At 43.7% G+C, this 24,634-nt stretch overlaps 3 protein-coding genes across 4 annotated transcripts; 1 reads left to right on the top strand and 2 right to left on the bottom strand.

The window, feature by feature from the left end:
• Positions 1-262: 262 nt before the first annotated feature.
• On the top strand, positions 263-2,445 carry tmem14a (transmembrane protein 14A). The gene is made up of 5 exons (XM_072436363.1): positions 263-356; positions 630-721; positions 810-911; positions 2,017-2,104; positions 2,182-2,445. Exons 2-5 carry the CDS (start codon positions 646-648, stop codon positions 2,222-2,224), a joined length of 309 nt encoding a protein of 102 aa, XP_072292464.1. The 5' UTR covers positions 263-356; positions 630-645; the 3' UTR covers positions 2,225-2,445.
• A 16-nt stretch (positions 2,446-2,461) lies between these two features.
• LOC140350853 (glutathione S-transferase 3-like) lies at positions 2,462-3,785 on the bottom strand. The gene is made up of 6 exons (XM_072436362.1): positions 3,644-3,785; positions 3,492-3,543; positions 3,169-3,301; positions 2,968-3,103; positions 2,780-2,905; positions 2,462-2,704 (listed from the first exon to the last, which is right to left on the bottom strand). The coding sequence occupies exons 1-6, from the start codon at positions 3,728-3,730 to the stop codon at positions 2,564-2,566; spliced, it is 675 nt and encodes a 224-aa protein (XP_072292463.1). The 5' UTR covers positions 3,731-3,785; the 3' UTR covers positions 2,462-2,563.
• A 1,431-nt stretch (positions 3,786-5,216) lies between these two features.
• LOC140351085 (serine/threonine-protein kinase ICK-like) lies at positions 5,217-21,615 on the bottom strand. Of its 2 annotated transcripts, none has more exons than XM_072436746.1 (14): positions 21,479-21,615; positions 20,860-21,109; positions 10,136-10,190; positions 9,407-9,528; positions 9,246-9,325; positions 9,048-9,180; positions 8,801-8,972; positions 7,893-8,060; positions 7,331-7,816; positions 7,054-7,256; positions 6,843-6,985; positions 6,642-6,758; positions 6,050-6,157; positions 5,217-5,974 (listed from the first exon to the last, which is right to left on the bottom strand). In XM_072436746.1, exons 2-14 carry the CDS (start codon positions 20,958-20,960, stop codon positions 5,829-5,831), a joined length of 2,034 nt encoding a protein of 677 aa, XP_072292847.1. In that variant the 5' UTR covers positions 20,961-21,109; positions 21,479-21,615; the 3' UTR covers positions 5,217-5,828. The 2 variants fall into 2 exon arrangements, with proteins under 2 accessions (XP_072292847.1, XP_072292848.1); XM_072436747.1 differs by lacking the exon at positions 21,479-21,615 and adding an exon at positions 9,969-10,003 and having other exon boundaries at positions 20,860-20,923.
• Between the last annotated feature and the right edge of the window lie 3,019 nt (positions 21,616-24,634).

Genomic DNA, 24,634 nt, shown 5'->3' with positions numbered 1-24,634 from the left:
TGTCAGGCACGACTCGTCGTGTTTTGGGGCGGTTTGATTTCCAAGATTAAACTGAGTTAATTTTGTCAAAACAGACTATCCAATACACAGATTAAAAAACGGCTAAATATTTTGACATTTGATCTAGAACATTTGTCCACGTGAGGGCACTGCTGTCTGGTGAAACTTGTTGCTGTATTTTTTTCTATTTTCTCCCTCCATCGATTCAAGCATCTATATTATGTATCTTTACATCCATGGATCTAGATCTGAGCCATCAAGTGGCAGAAAAACGCGCGTGCGCAGTTTTGCAACCAAAATAAGGAAGTGATCAAAAGCTGCGCAGACAGATCTACTGCTCTTGTGCACTAAATCAAGTAAGTTATTCAATTGTGGAAGACAAAAAGGAAGGGGTAGTTGACTGGTTTATATCTGCAAACAGTTGTTATCGTGATGTTACCGCTGTCAGGCCGATAATATAATAATAGATCGATGTTTCAGGCCCATTAGCCCAGTGTAGCGCTGACGTTCATCTTTACAACAGCGACGACTAGAGACTGGCTTCATTCCTGCGCAGCCAACGCTCAACAAACACTTATTTTGAGTGTACTTTTATTATACGTGTTTTGACCATCATTTCTTCTCTTCAGACTCGCATCCACAGTGATGGCGCTTGATTGGATGGGGTTCTGCTACGCTGCAGCCGTCGCCATTGGAGGTTGTATGGGATACAAGCGAAGAGGTGCGTGTGTAACGTGTGCCTTGTAGCGTAGTTAATTTGTAAGGTGACCCCGGCTATAGTTTATCCTGACCTCCTCCCACATGTGCAGGAAGTGTGATGTCTCTGATGGCTGGCCTGGTGTTTGGTGGACTGTCAGCCTATGGCGCCTACAACCTCTCAAATGACCCCAAGGATATCAAGATACTACTGGGTCAGTTAAAGTCAATTACTCAGTGTAACCCCCGCTACTTCCTTTTAACTAGTGATGTGTGTTTCACCTTGGGACTCGCCTCGGGTGTGACCATCCACAGAAGATCCATGCACCACCTCTGTAGGGTTGTTCCGGGACAGAAGCTCCATGCACCACCTCCTGTAGGGTTGTTCCGGGACAGTAGATCCATGCACCACCTCCTGTAGGGTTGTTCCGGGACAGAAGCTCCATGCACCACCTCTGTAGGGTTGTTCCGGGACAGAAGCTCCATGCACCACCTCCTGTAGGGTTGTTCCGGGACAGTAGATCCATGCACCACCTCCTGTAGGGTTGTTCCGGGACAGAAGCTCCATGCACCACCTCTGTAGAATTGTTCCGGGACAGTAACTCCATGCACCACCTCTGTAGGGTTGTTCCGGGACAGAAGCTCCATGCACCACCTCCTGTAGGGTTGTTCCGGGACAGAAGCTCCATGCACCACCTCTGTAGAATTGTTCCGGGACAGTAACTCCATGCACCACCTCTGTAGGGTTGTTCCGGGACAGTAGATCCATGCACCACCTCTGTAGGGTTGTTCCGGGACAGTAGATCCATGCACCACCTCCTGTAGGGTTGTTCCGGGACAGAAGCTCCATGCACCACCTCTGTAGAATTGTTCCGGGACAGTAACTCCATGCACCACCTCTGTAGGGTTGTTCCGGGACAGTAACTCCATGCACCACCTCTGTAGGGTTGTTCCGGGACAGTAACTCCATGCACCACCTCTGTAGGGTTGTTCCGGGACAGAAGCTCCATGCACCACCTCCTGTAGGGTTGTTCCGGGACAGAAGCTCCATGCACCACCTCTGTAGAATTGTTCCGGGACAGTAGATCCATGCACCACCTCTGTAGGGTTGTTCCGGGACAGAAGCTCCTAGCACCACCTCTGTAGTAGAGTTTGTCATCCGGGGCTTCAGTGTGTGTTGCTGTGGGAGATTTGGCCCAGTCCCCGATTGCAAAACTCTGATGAATTCTCAGACTAAAGGCGATGCCCGGAGGGAAACTCGGAATCACAATACTCCCATTGGACATTAAACCGATTTGTTTTGCTTGTGTTAAACTTTAGTGTCTTCTGGTCTGCTCTCGGTCGTCATGGGAATGAGATACAAGAAATCGAGGAAAATAATGCCTGCTGGTATCATGGCAGGGCTAAGGTCAGACTTGTATTGTAATAGAATCATAATGTCCATGAATCAGAAGATCTAATCATGAATTCTGTTTTCTTTTACAGTTTATTTATGGTGTTTCGATTGCTACTACTTATCGTTGTTTGACCAGAAAAAGATTTAAGTCCACGGATCTAATCAGGAGACCTTGGGGGAAAAAGGACCATTCCCCTTTTTGTAACAGAAGTTGTGTAAATTGTCAGAGCGGGGAAAGTGTTTAAGTTTCATAATTGTTACAATGTTTCTTATCAATATTTTGTAATGATATAGATTACATGAATAACTTTTGTATAAATGCAATGAACACTAATAAAGCAACCTTGTTTTTATGATTGTAAATTTTTATTTACAATCATTTGAATGTCTTGTTAAAGAATGATAGTGTTGAGCAGCTAAGAAGTTAGTCATTTAAAAATGTCACAAATTGCCATTTCTGATTTGATAGGTTTACATGGGTGGTATTTGAGAGATGGCAAACACTTCCATTATGGTTTTCACGTAGTTATCATCAGGTTGTGGCTTCCTCTGGCTGCCTGGTTTCAGAAACTTTTTGATGGCTTCTGTCGCGGTCATCCTCCCCTGAAACGCCTGAAATGGAAGATAAAAGTATATTATGTTTAACTTTTTCTCTGTTACATTGCACTCAATTTTAAACATATTCACCTTGATGTTGGAGAACTTGGCAAGGATATTTGGAAACTTCTCCTCCAGCATCAATGTGCATTCAAGCAGCAGCACATCAGCAACGGTCATTTTGCCTCCAACCAGAAAGACGGGCCCCGACAGTGCCTAGGGTTTTATTCAATTATAATATTGTACATTTAAGCATGATTGCTGTATTATGAAAGTACCTTTTCAAACACGGGCAGGTAACGCTCATTAGCCTTGTTTTCAATGTTTTCAAGTTTTGATTTTGGGTCGGCTGTAAATGGCAGCATCATAATCATCTCCATAAGGTCTGTTATTCCCTCTGCATACATGTTGACCCTGCAGAGAGGAAGAACATAGGAGCGGGTCTATCATCAACATTATAATATGCTGAGACTCCATACTTGACTCTCTCTTTGATGTCTTTCCCGTGAAGATGGTACTTCTCTGCTATGTATTGCAATATCGCCTTTGTTTGAATGAGTTTCATGCCATCAATTTCAACAAGAGGGACCTGTTGAAACATGAGCGCTCCATCTGTGAACGACATACAAAGGCATCACATTGCCCGCATTGACAATGATCACAGCATAGATTAGAATAAGTCGGTCTATAGGTGTGGTGCTGTTCATACAATGCTGAGTCATGCTGTGCATTGACTTGCTGAACTCGAGTCACTTTCAGGTTAGAGTGCACAGGTAGTAGAGATTGCCTTAGATAGACTTACCCTCGATGAGTTTGAGGTATTGATCACGAGTTGTGAGATAAACTTCCTCAAACTGAAAAAGGAAAAAGAAAAGTTCAATGCTTTTCTGTGGTGCATTAATTGACATACATAAGCTTTTTTCCCCCTTAAACAATAAAGTAAAATAAACTTACCTCGACTCCTGCCACAGTCAGAAGCCAGCGGATTGACTCCATTTTCCCCCTTCCATTGAAATAGTGCAGTACGACCTTATCAGACATCTTTTGGGAGTTTTATGCAACAGACGGGGAGTAGGCTGGAATTCTGCAAAAACAAAAACACATACATCGAAAAACAGGACGATTACAAATTGCATGTCTCAAGTTTAAGTGACTGTGACACGTTACCTCTGCGTCGTCCAAGCACCTCAGAGTGTAAAACTACACTCGGATTCTTTATAAAGGGGCGAAAGAACATTTCATTGGTTAGTGTTGTCCCCATGGTTGTCCCTCATTACCATACTTTGGCTGCCGCAAAGGATCATGGGGAATTTCCACCCTGACAGAGGACAGTAGTACCTTGCTGTTCTATATAAATCCACTAGAGACTAAAGTTATGTGGATGTGAGGGCGATCTGGCTGCGACATCTGTCACCCCATCGATCGCTAGGGTTGATTCGGCTGATCTGGCTGGCTAGGCGGGTGTCCCCTTCCTCCCTCACCGGTCCATGTGTGTCCCTCCCGATGCTCCGCGCTCGGTGGAAGAGGACGAGCTCCCCCCGGCGGACGAGCACCATCGTCGGTATACCAGTAGCTGCGCTCCCCTGCTAGAACCTCCAAACAAGCTCAAGGCCCATTTGTAGGAGAAACGTAGGGAAGTCAAGCTCCAAGCTTCAGACACATCCGAATGCGGCGCTGCACGTGGCAGTCTGCCTTCCTTTTTCGAATGTCATGTACATTTTCGAATGTCATTGTACATTTTGTTCTCTGAGGACGTAATTTCAGGGGCTAATATAACACCAACAACACGTTTGAAAGAAATATCTAAACGTCGTTTGTTAAGAATACACATTTGTTTATTTCTGCAGACCATCTGTCCCTCCATTGGCTGTCCATTTAGGTTCATGTCCCTCGTCCCACATTGATTTAAATACATGATTTTTGATTTAATTTAATCTGGTGTTAATATTGCTGTATTATCTATGAGCTTAAATTTCCTGAGTCTGTCCCTCCATTTCCATCCACAGTCACCACACATTCCTTTATTTCTACATCTGAGATGGTGTTTTATTTTGTACTTACTTACTATTAGTATTATTAAGTCTTATGCTAGCTATTTCACTTTATTTTATCATTATTATCTTATTTTTATCTTCATCTTTTTATTCCATTTATCTATTCTATTTAATTTTTCCACCCCCTCCATTCCCTATTAAGATATGAGATAAGTTTTGTTAAGAGTTTTTTGTTTTCTGTCCTTTCCTCCTGTATCTACTGTGTTGTAACAACGAAATTTCCCCATGTGTGGACATTAAAGGATTATCTTATCTTATTACCCTTGGGCTTAGCTAGAGAGGACATTTAAGTATTTTTTGTGCAGATAAACCCAGCAGCAAGTTTCACCATAGAACCTGACCTGTGTCCAGCTCAGTATTAAACTATAGGAATCCTCGATTTATACTTCAAAGAAAGAATATCTATGCTTTACTATGCTTACTTTATTATTTTAGCAGTGTAAAAAATAAAACAAACAAAGTGACAATATTGTAGCCACTGAAAGATTTAATAACAAATTAGGCAAATTAGACGTCATATCTCATAGTGCAAGTGCAATTAAAAATATATGAATTAGCTTGCATACTGAATTGTCTGGCAACAATCTGCATTACTTTAAAATAGAGCACTGCTGTTTAAACGAAACATTCATACATTTTCCAGTTAACAAGGCTACAACCATTATTTAAAAAAAAAAAATTATATTCAATATAAAAATTATATTTTACAGTAACAGAATTTTAGCCAAAACATCTCACAGTTATGTTTTCCTCAAGATAGAATGCATATTGCGTTTCAGTTTGGTGCAACATTCAGTGATAATTGAAATACAAAAGATACACATTTAAACAGGCAATACTTATTTTACAACATTTACAACAAGAAAAAACTCAGGTTCAAGTTTTAGCTGGTTCATTTCATCATACACAAAATGTTCCTTTATATTATAACTCACAATATCCACAGTACATACAATGACACAGATTTATTGCTGTGCTAAGATGTATGTACACAAGATCACTAAACCTACTCTTTGGAGGTGAAAGAGTTCTTCAACAGTGCCAGTGTCTGGTCTGGAGCACAGTCCAGAAGCATAAAGAGGCCACTAGCGGTGTCCGTATTTGGCTGACCAGTCAGTGCGTCCGTGGATAGACTGGACCGGGGCACGAGGCAAAGTACCCAGCGTGCTCTTGGTGGGCAATGACACGTTACTGTTAATCTGACTGCGTCCGGACCGCCAAGTTGCATAATCTATAATAAATGACAGACAACGTATTATTCAACTGAAGCATCAAAAATGACCAATTGCTCCAGTAAAATCCTCACTTGGTGCTGTTGATTCGACGGATGAAACCTGAGGCCCTCTTTGACCGAGAGAACTTCTGTCTTTTTTGTAAAACGATGGCAAATATCCCCCTGGTATTGTGTTTGTACCTGAAAGAGAAGATGTATGATTACAGATGCGGACTAGTTAAAGTGCATATGATGTGACAGATTAGTGCCACCAAAGACTGGGTCTTAGCAAAACCAGTTATCATATAGTAATAACCCAAAGGAAAACAGAAATGAGGGTTAAATGTTTACCAGTTTTCCTTAGTTTGACAATTTTGGTAAAATGTACTATGTTACTTCCTGGTTGGACACAGGCAGCAGATGTGACATAGTTAGAGGTAATTTAAATAAGGGCAACAGCTCATCTAATTTAGACAATATTTATGATCTGACAAATAAAAATATATGACACCTTTGTCATCGTAAATATCATGTTTTAACTGGCAGAAGAATGCCTCCCTTGCACGTTAATTACTCCTACATAGGGATTTCTACTACTTCCTACTTTCTTTCTTTTTGATTTGTTTTTTTTGTTGTTTTTTGCTTTTCTTCACAACGTAAAACAGAGTAAAAGAGTTGTTCTCACCGTGAGCACCTCTGCTTGGTAAAGTGCCTCCAAATGGAATGGCACCGTTTCCCCAAAGATGGCTACTACTAAAGTCTTTACTTGCATTTACCGCCACATTCTTTTTTGTAGCAATTCCTAAATAAGAAAGTGTCATTACAGTATGTCCGAAAGCACTCCAATATCATATTTCAGACAACCATAAGGTATTGAATTAATTACCAGGCAAATACCGTGACTGTCTCAAGTAATGCTGTTTGGCAGAGGCAGTTCTTGAAGGCTCCTGGTAGTTTGTGGTTTTGTTTAAATTCAAAGGACCATCCTCCTGTACTTTAGGACGACTATAATCCAGAGCATTGCCATATCTGTAAAAATACAGTCTTTAATAATGAGTCATAGGAATTTAAATCTTAAATGTTTTCAGGAGCATCACCTGGGGAGGGGGCCGCCTCCATGTCGAGACATTTCTGAGGAAAAGGTTGACTTTCCAAGAACACTTAAAGACAAGTCAGTCTCTCCACAGTCCTCCCACTCATCGCCTTTATGTTGTCCCGTGCCATGGCCCCATCGGCGGCGACCACCTTTGGGTTTCAGCTGGTAGTTTGGTAAGTTTGTGTTCTCAGATTGCTCCCTTGTCTGTACAAAACAGGTAATGAATGCACATATACATGAGGGAAAGTTACTACCGTACAAACAAATGTTTGTCACACCTTGGTCTGAAGAGCTTTGTCTGAGATGAAGGGGAGATGGCTTTGTGCTGTTCCCTGTGTCGGCTCCGGTTTCACGATGTGCTTGGGCTGCTCGCGGAGCAGATCTGTGTGCCGTTGGTAAATGGCGGCCTGAGCTGCCGCCTGAGCAGCCGCCTGAGCAGCGGCAGAAACAGGAGAGGCCTGGATCTGCTGCAGAGGCCTGGAGGAACAGTGCTGGTTTGGAGGGGGCTGTGAGGGGGGCACAGGCTTCAGGAGCAGGGGCTGCGGCTGCTGCTGCTGCTGCTGCTGCTGCTGCTGCTGCTGCTGCTGCTGCGGCTGCGGCTGCGGCTGCGGCTGCGGCTGCGGCTGCGGCTGCGGCTGCTGCATCGAGTGGGCCTGTAATGGCGTCTCCATTGGCACAAGATTTGGGTGGGGTCTGCCCTGCTCTAGGATTTGTTGAGGAGTGCCCAAAGCTTGGCCCACATGGAAATAGGAATACCTGAGAGCCTTGAGAGAGACAATGTTTAAAACACATATCTCTCCTTTACATAATGCATTTGTCTCAACATGTATGAATGGACACCTGTGCTGAAGCTGGCCTCTTCTTGGGGTCCCATTGGAGAAAGTCTGTCATTAAATGTATGGCCTCAGGACTGGCATTGGGAATGAGCGTTTTCAAACTGCTGGGAACACACTGAGGCCATCGGAAATTCATAGCATTTGCCAGGAGATATCCCTCAGGCCAGTCATTCTAGGAAAAAAAATGTATTTAATTGACACGGATGCAATTCAAAGTGCTTATATATTTTTTTTTTACAGTGAAATAATTATTTAAAAGTGAATGTGAAAAGATGTGTTTTCAGTTTTTGTTTTGAAGATGCTGAGTGAGCTGGGACCTATAACGTTGTGAGATTCTGCATTTCAGAGCTTTGGAGCAAAGTGTACAAAGGCTGCATCACATATTTTGGGGGATTTCCAGCATTTACAATTAACCTAGGAGCCGGTGATGTAGACAGGGCCAGGGCAGTTTAAGAATTTATAAGTCTTTAGATGTGGCCAGTGTAAGGAGGATGAAATAAGAGTGATATACCAGTAGTCTCTTTTTCTGCAGCACACTTTTGAATCAGCTGTAGTCTGTATATATTTTTTAATCCAGTCTACTTGTAACTAGTGCAAGAATCAGCTTCTCGACGTCTGATTTCTGAAAGATTTCTAAAGCAAAAGCACATTGAAGATTGGATCTGTGTGAAGGATTACCCCAAGACTTACATTCTGTGTGACCCATTTAGCAAAGACTCACAGATTTTAGCACAGTTTTTATTTGTTTGTGGAGCACTTCTGTTTAATTATCATTCAGTTTCAAGAAGTTGATATTCATCCAACTGTTTTCTGCTAGTAGGCGGTCTGTTATGGATGAAATGTCTTGAGTGCTACAACTAAAGAATGACACACCCACAACATGATGTACTCCATCCTTGCTAAAACACATACCTTCTTCGGTGTTCCCAAGACTTGGCAAATCTTAAAAATGGTATCTATTTCGCTGGAACCAGGAAAAAGAGGGCGAAGTGTGTACAGCTCAGCCATAATGCAACCCACTGCCCACTGATCGATGGGTGAGTTGTACGATGTGGATCTGAGGAGCACCTCAGGAGCCCTGTACCTATTAAAGCGGACAGAACACACATTGTGTTTTACAGCCAGCGTTTCAAAAACCTCTTATTTGACGACCACCCACCATCTCGTTGACACATAATCGGTATATGGGGGACGAGAGCGAATCTCCCGCGCAAGGCCAAAGTCAGCGATTTTCACCAACTCCGGCCCCATACACAGAAGATTCTCCGGTTTCATGTCCCTGTGGAAAAACCCTGAAAGAACAACACAATCAATACGCAAAAATACAGCAAAAAATGGCAGAAAATATTACACGAACCATGTTTATGAATGAACGCCAGGCCCTGTAGTATCTGAAACATTATATTTCTTACAGCAGACTCAGGAAACAGCCGAGACCTACACACACAAAAAAAGAAACCACAGTTAATCAAGTCCAGGAATAAAACTGAATGATGGACTTTGGACATTCATACGGACCTGTCTTTCATCAGCTGATACAAATTCTCCTTCATGTACTCAAATATAAAGTACAAGTGGTCATTTTCCCGGATTACCTCCTTAAGTTTGATAACATTTGCATGGTTGAGTTTCTTCAAGGACTGGGAAAAAAACAGATAAAGTTAGCATGCGGATAACAACATAGTAGTTCAATTTGAGAGCAAAACTAATCATGCTGGAAAAGAACACATACTGCACGGGTCACTTCAGGGGATTTATAGAAGCAGGTCCTGAATACTACTAAATAAAAGCTTTAAAATATTCATCTAAAAAGCACAAAAAGTATTGCAGAGGAACTGAGTTGATTCTTTGGGGGGAAATGCCTAAAAAGACTTGTGGACAGGGCGGATGTAGATTTCCCATGCACTGACATAATAATATGTTTATTTCATGCCAAATTTAAGACGCTATAACGCATTAACAAAGCCTTTTCACATGCTTGTTTACAGTATTTGCCGGGATATAGGTGGCTACTTTGGTTCATCTGCAGTGGAAAACGGGGGGTGCCTGGGTCAGGGAACCAAGAGCACATAAAAATCACCTTCTAATTTAGTGACTCAGCAGCGCGACTTTGTGCTGTGAGGAATAGTAACACGTAATGTACAAATAACACCACAGAAACCAATGAACATTACATAAAGCTGAACTGAATCAAAATGACACTTTTAGTTTAATGACTGCATCTGTGTCAGTTTAATTATATTTTACCTTGACCTCTCTAAGGTTCATGCATTCTTCCCATGAGTAAAACTTCCTTTTCATCCTGAAAGAAACAGAATATTATTGTTGAATCACAAATAAACACAACAAATAGCGGTGTAAAGAGAGGATGTCAATGTTAAGGTTTCGGGCTGTTACAGAAGAATAATCCTTTCTACATCACTTTATTTGAAAAATGCTCCTCAATTGTGAGCTGCGCAACTGATCAAATGTGTTTCTTTGCTTTTTTGGCCAAAAATGTTTCCAATTGTCCATGGAGCTATTGTTTTACTCAAATTAACTTTATACGGCAAACGTAAATTGAAAGTAGTTTCTCGTTGCTGTGACTGTGCAGAAAATACATAATAATTTGTTTTGAATGCAACAGTGCTACATTTTCATCACTCTAAAACCCATGAACAGCTCATACGTCAAAAGATTTTTGACATTTCAGTCATAAGGATACAAATATGTTATGTAAGTTATAATATGTGTGAGTTTGTAAATAAAGGGCTTGATGTATGTGTATATAATTTATATTTGCAACCAGAATCTGCATTGATATCGTCAATTCAAGCCTTGGAATCTAATAGAACATTAAAAAGCTGTTATTGCACACCCCTTTCAGAACATTCTAGATTATTTAAATGACAGGCAAACTCCAAAATCTGATGTGAGAAATCAGAAGGAACAAATCAGAAACAAATCAGATTACTCCCCAATAGGGACGTCAAGATTATTAGGTTAATCGATAATCATGATTATTCACAATATAATCGTAAGAACCAAAAAATAACCATCATGACAATTTTAGAAGCAAAATTAAGTCTTTTTAGATTAGTCCATCCAAAAAATAGATCTTCACGTAAATAACTGTTTGTTTACCTGGCTGTTTTTAGGTCACATCTTTATTCTGTCTTTCAGAAAGTTCAAATCTGTAAAGCCGGTCACAAACTTGAGGAACAGAAACATGTTTAGACCATGGGAATGAAAGAAAATTAAAGATTCCACTGTTGTTCGGTCAATAATCCTGAATAATCGTTAAATCATGATGATTTTCTCTCAACAATCGTAAGACTAAAACCTGACACGGTGACATCCCTGCCCCCAATACTAGACTTTTGCTGTTTACATGCCATTTCAACACCGCGGTGAAGTTAGTTTCACGTTGGACGTTGGACATTCGCCTCCGCAACTAGAGCGGGAGCTTCCTCTGAGTGTGCCCCGCCTGCAGTAGCTCGACGCGGGGAGCTGCGCGCTGAAGTGCCGCTTGGTACGCCAGTTAGGGACCAACTCTAAAGTACCGTTTGTTTAAAAATGTGTTGTCTTAAAAAATATCAAACGTATTTATATTTAAAAAAACAACAATATTGAGCATGAATCCAAGTTGCTAATATTAGATGCAATAGTCCTTTTGGGCTGAAAAATTAACCCTTTGTAGATTTTTAAAGAATATTTTTGTCAAAAAAAGGATTCTTATCAATAGCTCCTAAGTCAGCTAGCCTAGATAGTAAACGCTAAGTGATTATAATAGTTTGAGTCTCCAGGTATCACGCACACCTTTTACTTTTTCGAATTAACCCTTTATAGATTTTTAAAGATTTTTTTTCCGTCAAAAATCAAGGATTCTTTTCAATAGCTCCTAAGTCAGCTGACCTAGAAAGTGAAACCCAAGTTATTATAGTAGTTGTGGTCTCCAGGTATCACGCACACCTTTTACTTTTTCAAATTAACTCTTTGTAGATTTTTAAGGAATATTTTTCGTCAAAAATCAAGGATTCTTTTCAATAGCTCCTAAGTTAGCAAACCTAGATACTAAACGCTAAGTGATTATAGTAGTTGTGGTCTCCAGGTATCACGCACACCTTTTACTTTTTCAATAGCTCCTTACTTTTTCAATTTAACCCTTTATAGATTTTTAAGGAATATTTTTCGTCAAAAAACAAGGATTCTTTTCAATAGCTCCTAAGTTGGCAAACCTAGATAGTAAACGCTAGGTGATTATAGTAGTTGTGGTCTCCAGGTATCACGCACACCTTTTACTTTTTCAATTTAACCCTTTATAGATTTTTAAGGAATATTTTTCGTCAAAAAAGAGGATTCTTTTCAATAGCTCCTAAGTCAGCTGACCTAGAAAGTCAAACCCAAGTGATTATAGTAATTGTGGTCTCCAGGTATCACGCACACCTTTTACTTTTTCAATTTAACCCTTTATAGATTTTTAAGGAATATTTTTCGTCAAAAAACAAGGATTCTTTTCAATAGCTCCTAAGTTGGCAAACCTAGATAGTAAACGCTAAGTGATTATAGTAGTTGTCGTCTCCAGGTATCACGCACACCTTTTACTTTTTCAATTTAACCCTTTATAGATTTTTAAGGAATATTTTTCGTCAAAAAACAAGGATTCTTTTCAATAGCTCCTAAGTCAGCAAACCTAGAAAGTCAAACCCAAGTGATTATAGTAGTTGTGGTATCCAGGTATCACGCACACCTTTTACTTTTTCAAATTAACCCTTTATAGATTTTTAAGGAATATTTTTCGTCAAAAAACAAGGATTCTTTTCAATAGCTCCTAAGTCAGCAAACCTAGAAAGTCAAACCCAAGTGATTATAGTAGTTGTGGTCTCCAGGTATCACGCACACCTTTTACTTTTTCAAATTAACCCTTTATAGATTTTTAAGGAATATTTTTCGTCAAAAAACAAGGATTCTTTTCAATAGCTCCTAAGTCAGCAAACCTAGAAAGTCAAACCCAAGTGATTATAGTAGTTGTGGTCTCCAGGTATCACGCACACCTTTTACTTTTTCAAATTAACCCTTTGTAGATTTTTAAGGAATATTTTTCGTCAAAAAACAAGGATTCTTTTCAATAGCTTCTAAATCAGCTGACCTAGAAAGTCAAACCCAAGTTATTATAATAGTAGGCGAAATAAGATCAAAATAGGGACAAAACAGGAACAAAACGGGACGGCAAAATAGGCACAATACAGGATCAGAACAGAGCAGGAACAAAACAAAAAGAAGCCAAGAAGGAACTGAACAGCAGAGGGGGGCGTGCCCAAGCCGCTGCGGACCACCACAGGAGACCTGCAATATTACCAGTGGAATTACTACATTCAATCGAAACTGATCAAAATAAATTCTCGGCACATACCGGGCATGGTTGACAGAGTAGCACACAATACTTCCTTAGCTGCTCAATGGGATCGCTCCACACCACAGGCTGCATCCAAACTGAGTGGACCAGCGCATGCAACGTTGGCCAGCTGTTGCCGCACAACAGCGCCTTCGCCGCAATCTGCGGCACGTGGTCATGGACAAGGCGTTAAAAGCCAAACGGGTGTACTTGACCGGTGTATCTGGGGCAAACCGGGATTTAGGAGCGTTGAAACTGAATGACTGAGGAGAATTGGGAGTTCATTACCTGCTAGGTGATTTGCCAGAGCCCCGGACCGGATTATGGGTGCCTGTGGCACTGCAGCGGCACTACCGGAAGAATTTAATTCATGAATTTGTGAAATGAATCGAAGCCGCGGGATTGTCATTACCTGGAATGGAGGACGGAGTGGCCAACAACCAAGGCCCGGAGGAGCGTGTGGGTGAAACGAGAGGCGGATGAGGAGGGCGCGCTTAAAGTGTCTGCCAGCTGAGCGCCACGGAGCGGCAGGTAAGTGTACCCTCAGCACAGGCCTCTACAGCCCATATTGCCACATTCCACCCCCCCCGAAATGCATCGTCGCCCCGACGATGAAACACAACTTAACACCAAGGCCTAAAAACTACTTGTGTCAGCCTGGAGGATGACACAGGAGCACCTTGGCCGGATAGTTGTTCAACTAGGGACCTTGGAATACGGTGGGGATTTAGGTATTGGCCAGCGGTCGTGCGAGTGGACCGGCGTACAGATGCCTCGCTGAAGCCAGGATTGGCCACAGCGTCAATTGCTGGCGGAGCCTGGTCAGTGACCACGGTGGGGAGAGCAACTAATGGTTCTTGAGCACTCGGCACGTGTAATGGGACGTGGGAGGAGTTTTGGGGCACAACTGTTGGCTGCCGCACCGGCGGCTGTAAAAACAAATCATCCTCAAATGACTGTTCATCTTCTACGATTGGTGCTACAGGTGCATCCGGAGGATTCACACCAGGGACAGTGGCAGGGGAGTCACTGCAAAGCAGGGCCTTCAACGGGGATCGGTGGACCCTTTTTACCTTGGTTTGTTGATCCACAGGAGCCACCGTGTACACCACACCATCTTCCCTTGGGGCTTGCAGGACAACATAGGTTGAGGACCCCACAGGTCTTGGGTCTTCCGACAACCCCTAGCACTGTAATCGCGAAGTAGCACCAGCTGGCCTTCCTTAAATGGCACATCTATGACCCGTTGGTCATGATTTGCCTTTCTGCGTGAGGCCGCCAGACGCAATCTTTCTCTTGCCCCGTTGAAAGCCACCTGAAGACGCGTCTGGTGCTCTTTTCACCCACTGTTACGAACCTAGGGATTCTGTAGGGGTGTCAGCTCCCTGGGCAGTGGGAGTCAGCACCCTCTCCTGGTTGCCAGGTGATTCTCTCCACTGCAGGTCCCTCCTAACACACCTTAGGATCGTTTGGCTTGAGTGGAGCAAGCCTGGATATAAGGGAGGCTGGTGGGAGCGGTCTCTCTCTCTCTCGCCACGCCCCAAGACTGGTTGCTGTACTGTGTGGCAGCACAGTTTAATTATGTTTATTTTTGCACATTTTCATTGCAATGATACATATCACACTACACTTATTTAGTTGCCATCTACACAGATACATTAGTTTCTTTTGCAGGGCCTGATTATTTATAATAAAAATATACTATTAATTATTGTGAGTGCTGTGTGGACTCCCCTCTTTGTTTGGCTGCCGTTGAGCCGGGTGGTCGTAACACCCACTCATGCACACTTCCCCCCCCCCCCCGGGGTCTTGCACCCTACCCAACAAGCAATCAATAGGCAGACGTGGTTCTTGCCCAAACATCAGGAAGAATGGAGACTCACCAGTGGACTGGTGGAGAGTGGTGTTATATGCGTAGAGAACCTGGGGTAAGCAACCACTCCAGTCCCTCTTACGGGATGCAGGAAGAGCACGCAACATATTGTGAAGTGTTCGATTGAACCGCTCACACTGCCCATTTCCTGCTGGGTGGTACGGAGTAAGATAAGACAAGATAAGATATTCCTTTATTGTCCCACATGGGGAAATTTCATTGATGCAACGCAGGTAGATACAGAGGTAGATACAGAAGAAAAGAACAGATCACTTATAGGAAGTTTGAAAAACACTTTCAGTAGAAGATCTCTTATAAACAAAAACTCACATTACCCAACAAGGGATGGAGGGGAAAAATAATAAAGATAAAAATAAATACATAAATACCATTGCATGTGATCACGACAGTAATTGCACATGAATATGTGTCATGACGGCACATATTGCACATATGACGGAATTGCACATTGTTAAGTCAGTATTGCGAGTGTTCAGGACTAACAGTGTTTGTTATAAAGTCTGATAGCAACAGGAAGGAAAGACCTGCGAAACCTCTCCTTCACACAGCGAGGGTGGATCAGTCTCTCACTGAAGCTGCTCTCCAGAGCGGACTGCAGGGGGTGGCACTCATGGTCAAGCATAGATGTGAATCCAGCCAGGACCCTTCTGTCCCCCACCTCCTGCACCGAGTCCAGAGCACAGCCCAGGACGGAGCTGGACTTCTTGATGACTTTGTCCAGCCTCCTCCTCTCCCTCTCTGCGATGCTGCTGCTCCAGCAGGCCACACCGTTCAGGAGGGCTGATGCCACCACAGAGTCATAGAAGGTCTTCAGGAGTGGCCCTGTCACTCCAAAAGACCTGAGTCTCCTCAGGAGGTAGAGCCGACTCTGGCTCTTCCTGTACAGTGCGTCTGTGTTATGAGTCCAGTCCAGTTTGTGGTTCAGATGAACACCCAGGTACTTGTATGAGTCCACTCTCTCAATGTCCCTTCCCTGGATGTTCACTGGTAAGGGGGCAGTGGGGTGGCGTCTGCGGAAATCCACCACCATCTCCTTGGTCTTCCCCGCGTTGATGAGGAGGTGGTTCCGCTAACACCAGTCCACAAAGTACTGCGCCAGTCCCCTGTACTCTGCATCATCGTCGTCCGTGATGAGTCCGATGATGGCAGAGTCATCAGAGAACTTCTGCAGTGTCGTGTCTGAAGTCTGCAGTGTAAAGGGTGAAGAGAAAGGGTGCGAGGACAGTGCCCTGGGGCGCCCCCACACTGCAGGTCCGAGTGTCAGACACACAGTCCCGTGCTCTCACAAACTGGGGTTGGTCCGTGAGGTAGTCCAGGATCCACTCTGCCAGGTCATACTCCACACCAGCAGTCTCCAGCTTGTCCCTCAGGAGCTGATGGTGTTGAAGGGGCTGGAAAGATCGAAGAACAGGAACCTCACAGAGCTGCCAGGCTTTTCCAGGTGAGAGAGAGCGGTGCAGCAGGGAGATGATGGCGACCTCCACTCCAATGCAAGGCCGGTATGCAAACTGCAGCGGGTCCATGACTGAGCTCACGGTGGAGCGGAGGTGGTCCAGGACCAGCCGCTCCAGTGTCTTCATCAGATGGGACGTGAGAGCCACCGGCCTGAAGCTGTTGAGGTCTTTGGCGCGCGGTGTCTTGGGCACAGGTACCAGACAGGAGGTCTTCCAGACCTGTGTTACCACCCTCAGCTTCAGGCTCATGTTGAAGACATGCTCCATAACTCCACACAGTTCATCTGCGCAGGACTTAAGGAGCCTGGGGCTGATGCCGTCAGGTCCTGCTGCCTTCCTCACTTTAATCCTCTTCCGCTCACTCCTCACCTGTGCTGCTGTGACAGTCAGTGGTTGGCAGGGGGACCGTGTGCTGGGGGGATGGGTGAATCTAGGCGAAGTGGGGAGCTGATGGTCCGGGGCGGAGAAATGAAGCGGAACGGATGCAGGGCATTGTCCAGCTGTGGAAGAGGGCGCATGCAGCTGTGCAGGGGGAGGGGCGGGTGACCAATCAAATCTCAAGAAGTGAGCATTTAAATCATTCACCCACTATAGATCCCCCTCTGTCTGGGCAGGGGAGATTTTGAAGCCCAAGATGGTTTTCAGGCTTCTCCACACTCCCTGAAGGTTCTTCTGCTGCAGCTGCTCCTCCATCCTCCTCTTGTAGCCGGCTTCAGCCTGCCTGATCTTCCTCCTCAGCTTTTTCTGCACAGTCCTCAGCTCCTCCTTGTTCCCTGACCTGAAGGCTCTCTTCTTCTCCTTCAACAGAGCCTTCAGTTCACGGGTAATCCATGGCTTGTTGTTTGGAAAACACCGCACCGTCAGGGAGGGAACAATGTTCTCAAAACAGAAGTTGATGTAGTCCGTGATGCACTCTCTGATGGTGTTGATGTCCTCCCCATGGCCGTAAAGCTCAGTCCAGACAGTGGTGCTGAAGCAGTCCCTCAGAGCCTCCTCGCTCTCAGCAGACCACATCCTCACCACACGGGACACCACAGGCTGCCTGCGCATGATGGGTTCATACACAGGCCTCAGATGTACAAGGTTGTGGTCCGAGCTGCCCAGGGGAGGGAGGGGGGAAGAAGAATAAGCCTCTTTGGTGTTGGCAAAAAACAAGTCCAATGTTCTATTGTTTCTGGTGGGGCAGGTGACATACTGGGTGTATGTTGGTAGAACAGAAGAGGGAGAAGCGTGGTTTAAGTCACCAGAGATGAGGAAGAGAGCCTGTGGATGCTGTGTTTGCAGCCTACAAGTGCAGGAGAGCAGTGCTTCACAAGCATATTCAGCATTGGCAGACGGGGCCACATAGACTACGATCAAAATCACATGCGAGAACTCCCGGGGCAGATAATATGGCCTCATGCCAATAGCCAATAGTTCAATATCCGAGACTTTGTAATCTCATACAGCTTACACAACTGCTGGATGAGAGGGCTCTCAAAGTTTCGTCCCTGGTCCGAGTGTATGCGTGCCGGAACACCAAACTTTGCAAACCACTCTGTGACCAGGACTTGCGCCACAGTGGAAGCGTGCTTGTTGCGGGTTGGAACTACAAGTGTGTATTTGCTAAAAACGTCAGTCATGACCAGCACGTTTTCCAGACCAGTGGAGGTCTGCTCTAACAGGGTAAAGTCGATAGCAAGGATCTCGTTTGGCTGTGAAGCCAGTAAGTGGCCCATAAAGGCGTGAGGAACCGATTGGTTGTCCTTTGCATGCTGACAACTCTCACAAGCCTGGCACAATTGGGCTACCTCCCGTGACATACCTGGCCAATAGCACCGGGAACACAGCAAGGCCAGAGTCCTCTCTATTCCTTGGTGTCCGTGCTCCTGATGGACCTGGGTGAGGACATTCTGGACCAAGGCTTTAGGCAGAAGGAGTTGATACACAGCCCCACCACCGTCAGGACGAAACACCTGCCGATACAGCAGCCCCTCTAACTCTACCAGGCGGTCCCACTGGGCCAGCACTAAGAGGGCAGTCGAAGAGAGGGCTCGTCGCTCTTCACGAGTGGGCTGTCGATTTTGTTGCCAAAAGGTCAGGATCTCCGCTCGCGGAGGTCAGCAGGGGCAACTTGCGGTAGAAAAGTCACAAGGACTGTGTTGCCTGTGTAACCATTCCTTGTAGGGCTTGTTTTAACTGCCCAGGCAGACATGTGCCCCAAGTTCCCGGTGCCACTTCCTGTAAGGAAGTGCCAGGCTGGCGAGACAAAGTGTCAGCATTTTGGTTACACTTACCTGAACGATATTTTAATTCAAAATCAAAACAGGCCAACTGGGCGGCCCAGCGCTGCTCAACAGCTCCCAGTGTGTCTGAGGAGGGATGACTCAGGGGATTGTTGTCCATATAGATCACGCATTTGTGTCCTAGCAGTTACTCCCTGAATTTCTCAGTCAGGGCCCACTTAAGGGCCAACAACTCTAGCTTCATGGAGCTGTAGTTGGACATGTTGAGCTCAGAATGAATGGGAGGGAGAAGTCAGCGTAGGCAAAGTACCGGGGCCGTGGTGAGATTGGCTTTTAAGGCCTCAAAGCTCTGCTGACATTCTGTGGTCCAGGGTCCAGTAGCACAGGCCGTTTCCTTGACCGTTTACCAGTCAGTTCAGCAACTCTACGGTGTTTGCTAACTGCTAAAATAATCCTTGATTTTTGGCGGAAAACATTCCTTAAAATTCAAAAAGGGTTAAATTGAAAAAGTAAAAGGTGTTACCTGGAGACTCAATCTACTATAATAACTTGGGTTTGACTTTCTAGGTCAGCTGACTTAGGAGCTATTGAAAAGAATCCTGTTCTTTTGACAAAAAATATTCCTTAAAAATCTATAAAGGGTTAATTTGAAAAAGTAAAAGGTGTGCGTGATACCTGGAGACCACAACTACTATAATCACTTAGCTTTTACTATCTAGGTTTGCTAACTTAGGAGCTATTGAAAAGAATCCTTGTTTTTTGACGAAAAATATTCCTTAAGAATCTATAAAGGGTTATTAAATTGAAAAAGTAAAAGGTGTGCGTGATACCTGGAGACCACAACTACTATAATCACTTAGCTTTTACTATCTAGGTTTGCTAACTTAGGAGCTATTGAAAAGAATCCTTGTTTTTTGAAGAAAAATATTCCTTAAAAATCTACAAAGGGTTAAATTGAAAAAGTAAAAGGTGTGCGTGATACCTGGAGACCACAATTACTATAATCACTTAGCTTTTACTATGTAGGTTTGCTAACTTAGGAGCTATTGAAAAGAATCCTTGTTTTTTGACGAAAAATATTCCTTAAAAATCTATAAAGGGTTAAATTGAAAAAGTAAAAGGTGTGCGTTATACCTGGAGACCACAACTACTATAATCACTTGGGTTTGACTTTCTAGGTCAGCTGACTTAGGAGCTATTGAAGAGAATCCTTGATTTTTGACAAAAAATATTCCTTAAAAATCAACAAAGGATCAATTTGAAAAAGTAAAAGGTGTGCGTGATACCTGGAGACTCAATTTACTATAATAACTTGGGGTTGACTTTCTAGGTTACCCGATTTAGGAGCTATTGAAAAGAATCCTTGATTTTTGACGAAAAATATTCCTTTAAAATCTACAAAGGGTTAATTTGAAAAAGTAAAAGGTGTGCGTGATACCTGGAGACCACAACTACTATAATCACTTAGCATTTACTATCTAGGTTTGCTAACTTAGGAGCTATTGAAAAGAATCCTTGTTTTTTGATGAAAAATATTCCTTAAAAATCTACAAAGGGTTATTTTGAAAAAGTAAAAGGTGTGCGTGATACCTGGAGACCACAACTACTATAATCACTTGGGTTTGACTTTCTAGGTCAGCTGACTTAGGAGCTATTGTAAAGAATCCTTGTTTTTTGACTAAAAATATTCTTTAAAAATCTACAAAGGGTTAATTTTTTAGCCCAAAAGGACTATGACATCTAGGATTAGCAACTTGGATTCATGCTCAATGTTGTTGTTTTTTTTTGTTTTTTTTATAAATATGTTTATATTTTTTAAGATAACAAACGGTACTTTAGAGACGGTCCCTAACTGGCGTACCAAGCGGCACTTCAGCGCGCAGCTCCCTGTGTCGAGCTACTGCAGGCGGGGCACACTCAGAGGAAGCTCCCGCTCTAGTTGCGGAGGCGAATGTCCAACGTCCAACGTGAAACTAACTTCACCGCGGTCATTTCAACCACCTCCTGACAAACCCACCACTCACTTTTTGATGGCCACAAGTTCCCCAGACTCCAGACTCCGGCCCAGGACCACGGAGCCGTAGGTTCCGTCCCCGAGCTGTCTGATGTTACTGTACCGGTTCATCGTGACTGCTTTCCCATCGCACGCTCAGCTGGACGTGGAAATGTGGGAAAGCGCGGCGCTCCTGATGCTGAATGCAGCCAGATTTTCCTGTGGCAACAGCAGAACATCTCCGGCAGAGCTGAAGGACCCATTGGCCTGCTCCTCTCTACCTGGGAAACAAACAAAAAAAAACAATACACAAAACAAAGGTGAACCCCATGCATTCTCCCGAGTGACAGCATCGGGCCTGGTTTGAGTGAGAACAACGATGAACTAGAAGGACGCGGTTATGGTTTCAAATGCAGCTAGATTAGTTCACCACTGTGCTGCGTTGTTATAACAGAAATGGCGTTCGTTTCGCGCTTCTGACCTCATCTCAAACGCATCTTCTGGACAAATTGCAAAGACAAATGGCACAGGAAAATCAGAGTGTTTGGCCTCAGCAGCCACAAAACAACATACGGCTTACGCTATGCGAGGGTCGGAGGAGGAGGAGAGTTTCTCGACACAAAAACATCACATAACAAGATAAAGCTCACCCCACGCGTGTCATATCCACGGGAGAACATACCCACGCATTCATATTCTATAAACTAATTGCTTCAGCCCATGCGAGAGGATTTGCAGCGGACGCTACAGATTCTGTTAAACCGCGGCGTAAATCTCGCGATGCTTTTGTCACTCAACAAATCACAGCCGCAGCAGCTCGTCTCCAAGGGAAAAATAATAATTATAACAATAATAATATTTCAACAATATGTTTAAAAGCCTTAAGGTTGATATGAAATAAATACATTCAGTCGGTTGTCTTACTATTACACTACAACGTGAAACATTACGTGCGTAGTCTTACGTTTTTGGTTAAGTCTGAGCTTTTGCGTAGTGCTGAAAACACTAGAGAGCTACAGAGAACATCGCCATGGCAACGAATAGTGCAGCAGCCATGTTTTGACTGTTCAGATAAGATGAGCCTTTATTTGTCCCACAATGGGGAAATACCAATGTTGCAACACAAAGTAGGTACAGAAGTAAATAAAAATAAAAAACATATAAAAAACACTATTGAAAAGCTCTTATAAAAAACCTCTTATACTATATAATAATGACAATAGTGACACTCTTATTTACAGCTGTTATATGGACAGAGAATATTGAAAAAACAGTATTGCACATGATTATGAGGCTGAATGAAACATGTTCAGGGCTAACAGTGTTTGTTGACAGCAGCAAGAAGGAAAGACCTGTGAAACCTCTCCTTCACACAGCGAGGGTGGATCAGTCTGTCACTCCAGAGCGGACAGAGTGCCCTGCAGGGGGTGAGACTCATGGTCCAGCATAGATGTGAGTTTAGCCAGGACCCTTCTGTCCCCCAGGACAGGCTCATGTTGAAAACATGCTCCATAACTGCACACAGTTCATCTGTGCAGGACTTAAGGAGCCTGGGGCTGATACCGTCAGGTCCTACTGCCTTCCTTATTTTAATCCTCTTCAGCTCTCCTCTCAGTGGATGGCAGGGGGACTGTGCTGGGGGGATGGGTGAGTCCAGGTGGGGTGGTGAGCTGATGGACCGGAGCAGAGGTGTGGAGAGGAACAGGTGTGGGCCATTGTCCAGCTGTGGAAGAGAGGGCATGCAGCTGTGCAGGGGGAGGGGCGGGTGATTGATAAAATCTCAGGAAGAGAGAATTTAGTTTGTTCTCCCACTGTAGGTCCCTCTCCGTCTCCATTGAATTCAGCTTTCTCTTAAATACGTTGATTGTTTATTTTATTTTTAATTTTTTCTTCCTTTTTAGCTATAGGCGTGAACTAATCAGAATAATGATCTATGTTCTGTCCGTATGGCGAAAAAACACACAGTTTAAGGCAGTTTTTAAGTGCTAAGGGTGAATCTTCTTTCCATAATTCAGAGAATGCAACGGACGCAGTCAAAGTTCTCTGCAATTTTGAACCAAAAACAATTTTATGTCCATGTAAACCCTGCCTGGATGACCTCTCCCAACACTAGATGAGCCCTCTTCCTCTGTCTAAGTTTTTCTGACTCCACAGTCTTAATCTGAAAATAGGGAAAATTAAAATGAAAACGCGTCAGTCCTGAACCATGTGCAGCCTGTCCGTCCAGTTGGATCTCTCGTTCATTGAGGTTTTGAGGGTCTATGAGACAGTTACATATCAATTACTTAAATTCTGTGAGCGATGTTAATCTGCTTGGCTATTATTGACCTATGGCGCCTTCATTAATTCATTTTCTATCTTATTGCCGGTAAATCAACACTTTTGGAAAGCCCTGTAACTCGCTGCAACTGCATGGATCTATTATAATATCTGTTGCGCTTACAATTACAAGATGGCCGCCGCATTTGCCATGGTGACTGATTCACTAGGATCTTTTATTCTATGTAACTTAGGACCGTCCGCTTTTTAAAATGCAATTTTCTTTATTGTTATTAGGCCCGAGCGCCACAAGCTGGCGAGAGGCCTATTAAACTCGTAAGGCCGTGCAAAGCACGGCTGCGAAAGTGCGCAAGTAGTGCACACGAAATCGAGCGCAAAGCGCTCGCCCACTTCTAAACACTCACTAACGCACTCCTTCACTCATGCACGCCCCGTGCATACTAATTAGTAGTAGGAAAATGGAACATTACCGTTGTAAACGGGCGAAGCCCGTGCAAAAGTGCGCACTAAGCGAGCACTTTACATTGGGATGACGACCGCAAAACCGCAAAGCGGTCGTCATCCCCTTATAAAGCACTCATTTGCGCTAAGTAGCTCACGAATACGTTCCCCATCTCTTGCATGTTCCGTGCATATAAGCATGTAATGCAAAAATTGAACATTATTACTGTATAGAGGGCAAAAAACACAAAGTGGGCGGAGCCCACTCAAAATTAACGAAATTACCCGTCAGTGACCAGGGACCCACACCATGAGGTAGGAAAGCGCGAGCGCTTTCCGAAAATGTATAGTTTATGATATTTGAAAAATGCGAAACATTGTTTTCGCATCGGAATATTATTCTTTCTTTCTTTCTTCTTTCTTTCTTCTCGGGACCAACCCCCCCATTTTTCACCCAGTGAACATTGACGAAAAGTCACAAAAATTTGCACACCTCTAAAAATCGTGCCTCTATACATTCTGGCTATTTCCCTTTTCTAAAATAAAAAAAATTGGCGCGTCAGCGCCCCCAAATGTACCAAAAATGCATTGAGAGATAGGAAATGACTCAAAAAAAATCTGATCGTAGAATCATGAAATTCGGGGCAGAGGTAGATGGTGACAAGAGAAGTAAAAAATATTATTACGGCAACGCCGTCCACCCAACCAAATATCGGCCATATTGGCTCAAAAATGGCTAAGCATGACTCGGGAGTTTTTCCAAACGTCGTACTTTTACGAACTCCTCCCAGGGCGTTGGCTCTAAAAAGCTGAAATTTGGTGAAAATGGTACTGAGGAGTGGGACATCAAAAGTTATTCAAATTACATTGATACCTGTCACGGTCTCTGTGCGGCGAAGCCGCAAACTGTAGCTAGAATTTCAGAAATCTCCCAAATTTAACATTTCTGCCCTTTGCGCAGATAAAGTCCAAATTGCATCAAATTAGAATCAGTTGTTAAACTCTTTGCCCTAAACCTACTTGAAGTGAAATTAATTAATTTGGCGCCACAGCGCCCCCTACAGATTTTATATGGAGGTTAAATG

The sequence above is a fragment of the Eucyclogobius newberryi genome, unplaced genomic scaffold (assembly GCF_026437365.1).
Source record: "Eucyclogobius newberryi isolate DKJ021-1_F unplaced genomic scaffold, fEucNew1.0.hap1 SCAF_8, whole genome shotgun sequence".
In the NCBI taxonomy this organism is placed as follows: Eukaryota; Metazoa; Chordata; class Actinopteri; order Gobiiformes; family Gobiidae; genus Eucyclogobius; species Eucyclogobius newberryi.
The sequence above is the reverse complement of the archived record's forward strand: the minus strand, read 5'-3'. Positions and strand labels throughout refer to the sequence as shown.

What these genes read in the sequence shown, in the direction of transcription:
- tmem14a (XM_072436363.1), top strand. Translation starts at nt 646, where the DNA reads ATGGCGCTTGATTGGATGGGGTTCTGCTACGCTGCAGCCGTCGCCATT. An exon ending in GGATATCAAGATACTACTGG is followed by an intron (nt 912 to 2,016) that starts GTCAGTTAAAGT and finishes GTTAAACTTTAG; the next exon opens with TGTCTTCTGGTCTGCTCTCG. An exon ending in GGTATCATGGCAGGGCTAAG is followed by an intron (nt 2,105 to 2,181) that starts GTCAGACTTGTA and finishes TTTCTTTTACAG; the next exon opens with TTTATTTATGGTGTTTCGAT.
- LOC140350853 (XM_072436362.1), bottom strand. Translation starts at nt 3,730, where the DNA reads ATGTCTGATAAGGTCGTACTGCACTATTTCAATGGAAGGGGGAAAATG. An exon ending in ATACCTCAAACTCATCGAGG is followed by an intron (nt 3,302 to 3,491) that starts GTAAGTCTATCT and finishes TGTCGTTCACAG; the next exon opens with ATGGAGCGCTCATGTTTCAA. An exon ending in CCAAGTTCTCCAACATCAAG is followed by an intron (nt 2,705 to 2,779) that starts GTGAATATGTTT and finishes CTTCCATTTCAG; the next exon opens with GCGTTTCAGGGGAGGATGAC.
- LOC140351085 (XM_072436746.1), bottom strand. Translation starts at nt 20,960, where the DNA reads ATGAACCGGTACAGTAACATCAGACAGCTCGGGGACGGAACCTACGGC. An exon ending in TCTTGGGAACACCGAAGAAG is followed by an intron (nt 8,061 to 8,800) that starts GTATGTGTTTTA and finishes TTTTTTTCCTAG; the next exon opens with AATGACTGGCCTGAGGGATA. An exon ending in ACCAAGCAGAGGTGCTCACG is followed by an intron (nt 6,158 to 6,641) that starts GTGAGAACAACT and finishes CTTCTCTTTCAG; the next exon opens with GTACAAACACAATACCAGGG.